The 6,311-nt window shown below is 35.5% G+C and overlaps 1 protein-coding gene across 1 annotated transcript in view; it reads right to left on the minus strand.

Moving 5' to 3' along the window:
• Positions 1-4,170: 4,170 nt before the first annotated feature.
• tm9sf4 (transmembrane 9 superfamily protein member 4) overlaps positions 4,171-6,311 on the minus strand; it is a gene marked incomplete in the record, with an annotated part of 18,360 nt that continues 16,219 nt past the window's right edge. The window contains 1 exon segment of the mRNA XM_024293647.1: positions 4,171-5,101. Coding sequence (XP_024149415.1) covers positions 4,952-5,101 — 150 coding nt within the window.

Below are 6,311 nucleotides of genomic sequence, written 5' to 3' on the forward strand. Positions count from 1 at the left end.
CACAATGAGCAGCTGATGACTCTAGTGCACATTACACGGAAACTCGAGTCCCTTTCAAAGGCAGGAGCAACTGGAGAAAGAGAAAGAAAGAAAGCACTGATGCAGAAAGGCTTCACACAGGCTAGATTAGGAATATCATAATCTCAATCGGAAATAGAAGCATGTGTAGAGTCCCCCCATTGGTTATTGGAATGAGTTCTGAAATCGGCTGTCGGCACCTTTCTGTACAACGTTCTGTAGGAAGACAGAATTCAAATTGGATCTTTACTGTGAGTCTAAAAAAGGTCGTTTTTGAGAAAAACGTCTCAAATTTGTAGCAATCAAAAGGAGAATTTTAAACCAATTTTATCATTGGAACGAAAGGATTAGAAAGCTTTTGGCATTAAGTTTGTCCTCCCTGGGTTTCTGTGAGCTAATCTGAATTCTAGCACTTTCAACCTTAAAAAAAAAGAGTATTTTTTTTTTCTTTTTAAAATTCAGCTTATATGTACATGTTTTAATTTTGTATTGATCCTGTATATGTATGTGCCATTAGTTTGATGTGTAGACTTTATCGACTTCTGTGTATTTCTCTTCTCCAAAAGAATAACAGTATTTTTGATATGCTTTTCACTAATATCCTTCTAAGTATTGGCCCCGCCTCCTTTTCTCCCTTGTCTGTTTTTTTTCTTTTCCTTTTTCTTTTTTTTTTTGTTGAACCAGCTTTCACTCGTTTAGCTAGTCGAGCCTCGTTCCATCCGAGCGCTCAAACAGAACAGCAGAAGTGACTTTCACAGAAACTGATGCTCATTTGGAACCCAAATTTCAAAATAAAACTTGGAGGACATTTATAACCAAAAAAAAAAAAAAAAGATGCTGCAGTGGGGAAAACGTTGCTTCAAACGGAGGCTGGTACACGTAAAGTGGTAGAATCAGAGAATCAGGATGTGAGCAGGTCGCAGCTTCACTTTGATGTTGCATGACCGGACATGCATGAATGTCCATTTGAGGTGAGAAAAAGGCAAAAACAAAAGGTTTGTGTGACAAAGATGTAAAAGGTGTCGTCAAATTGCTCTGCAACCCTATTGGAGGAGGCTAAAAAACATTTATAGATTTTATTTTTATAAAACTTTTTTAAACCCAGAGCATATGTTTATGTTCTTTGATTTACTATAATTTTTTAATTGTTAGTACAATCAACATAATTCTAGTAGATTTTGAAGGAGAAAAGCGGCTCACGCCGCTTTTCTCCTTCAAAATCTACTAGAATTATGTTGATCGTTTTTAACGGTTGAAAAGTTACAGTATGTTAAAGATTTTGTGTTTAAGGCTGGTGCTGATAAATAATGGAAAAATCGTTATTTTCCTGCAGAAAACAGCATTTAGACTGATTCCATCAATACATTTTATTTACAATAAACCAAAAAAATAATGAGACGTCAAACAAAATCACATTTTTATAACCATTTTTAAATTATTTTATTAATTGTACTGATAAAATTCCACATTACACATATAAACAAAATCTCAATCTATCATAGGTGGATCATTTAATTGCATTATTCGACCACTTCTGTAGAGTAAAAGAAAAAATGGTGACAAAGCTGTTTTTTTTTTTTAAACCTTATGTTTTTAAATTTGACTTAACAGGGAATGCTAAATAGATTTCTGTGATTTTTATGTTTTTTTTTCAGCAATTTGTTTTTCAGAAAAAAAAATGCAATATATTAAATTAAAAAATAAAAAAAGAGGAAAAATGTTTAATTTGTGATTCACAGCAGAACCTAACAGACGTCTAAAAAAAAAACTTTAAATAGAGAAAAGCTATAATTGCACATTTGAAAGACCTTATGATGACAGCTGTAGGGATTTAAACATAAAACATTATTTTTTTTAAATATAATTCTATAATTTTAACAATATAAAATCATATTTTTGCAAAAAAAAAAAATTAACGACTTGAAGAATATGTCAAGATGATCCGTTTAAAAGAGAACGTTTCTACTCTGTAAGCCTCTAGAACAGATGAATCTTCACACCATAATCCTTATTGAGGACTCTGGTATTTATTCATTATCAGATCAATCTAAAATGCATTCTAAGTTGTTTTTATGCTAGCTAGCTTTAAAAAAAGTGTCCCCAAGTCTTCCTCTTTTTTTGGCCTCAACGGGCTTCTGTATTTTGAGCAGAATCCAAACGGGCGCTGCTGTTCTGTTTCTCAGCTCGGCTGTAGCTTCATTACCTCGTCATGCACCTACTAGAGATGCACTTATCCTCACATTTTCCTCTTTTCTAGTAGGTGCAGTACAAACCATGTTTGTAAGGGAATTCTCTTCTTCACTTTAAAACTGAGAAAAGCTTCTTTACCTTTAACACGCCCTCTTCTGTAGTGAGAATCTGCGCCGTCTGGCGCAGCAGCATCCACATATAGTTTTATATATTTTTAGCTCAATGTAAGTCTTGCATTCCAATCTCTTTGTGTATCTCGTTAAGTGACATAGCCCATTTATTTTTATGAAATGCTATTACAGCCTCCTCTTGGAGTACACAAGGTGGAACACCCAGATTATTTGCATTCGGTGTGTTATTAAGCTCAAAGTTTATCAACTGCAGCAAGAGTTGAAGAAATGACGTGGAGAAAAGGAAGAAAGAAGAGTCTTGCTTTTTTGTTACATATCTCATCTGCAATGTTTAATTTACAGATTTGTATATTGGTTGATCCAAAGAGATGATGAACACAACAACAGAACTATTGACTTATTGTACAGTACAGTGTATCTTTGACTTGTCATGTGTTATGTTGAAATAATTAAAAAGCAAACCAGCGGTTTCATACCCTCTGAGCATTCCTGGGTTCTAGTTTTTCCACAAGTCTTGCTTTTGTTCAAAAATATAAAAAGAAAGAACAAATATAAGCAGATTATTTTTAATTGTTAAGCAAATTCCGATTTTATGTCTTCAACATCCATAAACAAAGGAAGGAATAAAGCAACCCCTTGAACTAATGCTGTTCATACAAACCCATGAAGTGTGGTATGTTTCTCTTCAGCCAACGACAGACCAATGAGGCTGCATGGTGTTGCAGTGATTGACTCACCTCACCAAAGGTCCTGGTTCCAGTCCAGCCATGTTTGGACTTTCCTGTCGCAGTCTAAAAACGCTCGATTTTATTGGCATCTCTAAATTCCCCTTCGGTTGCGAGTCTGTAACCCTGTGACAACCTAGTGACCTGTTGAGGGTGTTCCCCACCAGTAGCTAGGATAGGCTCCAGCAACCTCGACAGGTAGTGGAGGTGGATTAAGCTTTTACTGCAACTTGGAGTCTTTTCTTTATGAGGTTTCTTGATGAACATAATTCAATTATGTTGACATTTTGAGTTTTATCAAATGATACGAGACAAAAGTTTGTATTCAACTTCGAACTTTATTGTTTTGTACATTTTGAAAAAAAAGGTGGTAAAACCAGAAAAAGGTTCTTCTCATGGTCATCTGAGAGCATCATGCTATGAGTTAAAAAAAAAAAAAAAAATTGGGAATAATTACAGAGCGCCACAAACAGCAACAAACACAGAGCCGTCTTTATTTACACTGGAAAAGCCTCCACGTTCGTACAGCTCGGAGCCGTTCCGGTAACAGAGCTGGACAGCGGCTAAGCTCTCAGCACCCGCCGCTCCTCTGAGGTCCTACGCTGAAAACCTGATCACCAAACGGCTGCAAATGACTAGAAATCAAGAGTGAGTAAACCGGAATCAATACTGATCTGTTTTCCGTCTGGATTTGGTTCTCTGTGAGTTTAAGGTAAACATGTTTAGAAAAAGGTCCAGGTCTGCTAAAATATTTGTGATTAGATCAGAGCGAAACGTTTTATAGAAGTACTGCCATGAAACTAAACTGCTTTTATTTTAAAAGTTAAATCTTTCTCCTCATTTTTGAAAAGATCAAAATATATTAATTTGTCGTTTCATGAAGTCATGTAACCGATTTAAGCAAACTTATTCTAAAATGTCAAAACGAGGGAACCAGATCCTAATCCCGACAGTCCTCCACTCGCCGGCTTGTGCTGTAGACTCCATACAGTAACAGTCATCCAGGAGCCGCGTGGACCAGATGAGCTCCAAACCAGGTCTTCAGAGGGAGCGGAGACCCGTGACGAGCAGAACCGAACGGCCGGAGCAACAAAAAAAACCTGGGCTTGTAAGAAGAGACCACGTTTATGCACAAAAAGCACAATTTCAGTTTGATTTAAACTTTAGGCCACCAGAACAGTTCAAACTCTCCATGACTGCATAGTTGAGCACTGCTCAGTTAATGACAAACAGTTCAGACCCAAACGAGACGGTTCTGACTGTGGGGAGCAAACGGACCGGTCCGATGACGCTGATCTGCAGGGAGAAGCATGGAAGCTGCAGTAAAAAATAACAAACATTTAATTCATCCGTTCTTCCGTTACAATATAAAACTCCCAGCATCATTTTCCACCAGTTCAACATTACAAACAGGTAAATCCCAGCCTCCCCGCCCCCCTCCCCATCGACTGTCCTTCCCAGACCCGGAGAGTCTGACAATCAGGAAACATGATCAGCAGAAAGAGTGAAGACAACTGAGACAAAAAAAAAAAAACATCCCAGCAGAAGAACGACAGGAAATAAATCACATAAATCATCTGATGACAAAAAAAAAAACACATAATTTAAACAAACAAAAGGTAGAAACCATCATCGGTCAAGCTTTGGCCCGCTGTGCGAGGTGGAGGACGTGAAACCCTCTCTGTTCTGGAGAAAACAAAACGCAGGAAAGGAGTAAGATGGAGGGGGAGGCGGCTTTCTCCACCATGAGACCAGTAGATGGCGCTGTGCTCCTCCTGCTCCCTCCACACTCAAGTCAGTGCTCGCTGAACAAGAGTAAAAAATAAAAAAAATACAAAAACCGAACGTGAAAAATCAAAAACCGAGGAGAGCAGCAGCGACGAAGCCTCAGTCGATCTTGACGGCGGCGTAGATCTTCCTGATGAACATGTAGGCGGCGTAGAAGCCAATCGTGCCCGTTAGCAGCCAGAAGGAAATCACCATCAGGGCGGTGTAACCGAAGTACAGCAGGGAGGGGACGAACTCCACGATGTCCAGCTGCAACGTCACAACAAGCCTCCGTTTGATCCGGTTCTACCAGTGACTTCATGAGCAAAAAGATGCTGAGGAAGTCCTCAGCTTATGTCATTGGAAACAACAAATATGAAAGCAGTCATACTGGGAGTTTTAGAGTGTTTAAGTATTTTCTTTTGTTTTCAGAAACGTATTTTTTGAAAAAAACATTTGGATGCAATATTTTTAGTGTTTTGTTTTTTTATTAATACATTTTTAAAAACTTTTTTAAACACATTTTTGCGTTGACGTGTTTTCAAAATGTTTTTTTTTGTATTTTTGAAATATTTTAATTGTTTTTTGTTAAAATGTTTTAAAACTGTTTTTGTATGTTTCAAAATAATCTGTGTTTTTTATATATTTTTCAAATAACTATTTTTAAACTAAAGTGTGTGTTTTATATATTTTTAAAAATCTTTTTCCAAAATAATTTTTCTGTTTTTTTAAATATTTCCTTTAGCAATTTTTTCCATACAATTTTTAAAATATTTTTTGCGTATTTGTGTAGTATTTTTTATTTTGAGTGTGTTCAAGTATTTTGTTTTTTCAAAAACTATTTTTGTGTTATGAAAACATTTTTCCATTATTGTTTAGCTTTGCAAAAATAATATTTTCCTTAATTTTTGACATCTGTGACGTTTCAAATTATTTTTCATCTTAAAATTGTTAAAAGTGTTTTGTAAAAAAGAAATTGTATTTTTTTGTAACACTTCATGTTTTTTTAGCTACTTTTGAGTGTTTTTCAAAAAAATTGATTGCGTTTTATGAAATAATTATATTTAATTCTAATTCTGTTTTTGCAGAATACAAGTCTTAATGGTATTTAGATAAATTGAGAATTTGTGTGAAATCTGTATATATTAGCATTGACTGTCTGGGATCTGGTTGTATTAGTTATGAGTCGTAGAATTTAAGTTTTGTGTGTTTGTAGATCTTTAAAATGTCTCGTAAAAATCTTTTTAATAAAATGCAATATGCTTCTATAAAATATTGTTGCAGTTAAAAGAAAAACATTAATTCTGAATAATTCCTAATTATTAATTCTTTTACTATTGCTTGTAATTGTTTTGACTGCAAAGATTCCCGTCATAATATGGATAATACAAATCTGTCGATGACTGTTAGATCTAAGTAAAAACAATGCAGACTAAAACAGCTGAGATAAACTTTCCCAGAAGCCCCCCCCAATTTTTTT

This window comes from Oryzias melastigma, linkage group LG7 (genome assembly GCF_002922805.2).
Source record: "Oryzias melastigma strain HK-1 linkage group LG7, ASM292280v2, whole genome shotgun sequence".
NCBI lineage: Eukaryota > Metazoa > Chordata > Actinopteri > Beloniformes > Adrianichthyidae > Oryzias > Oryzias melastigma.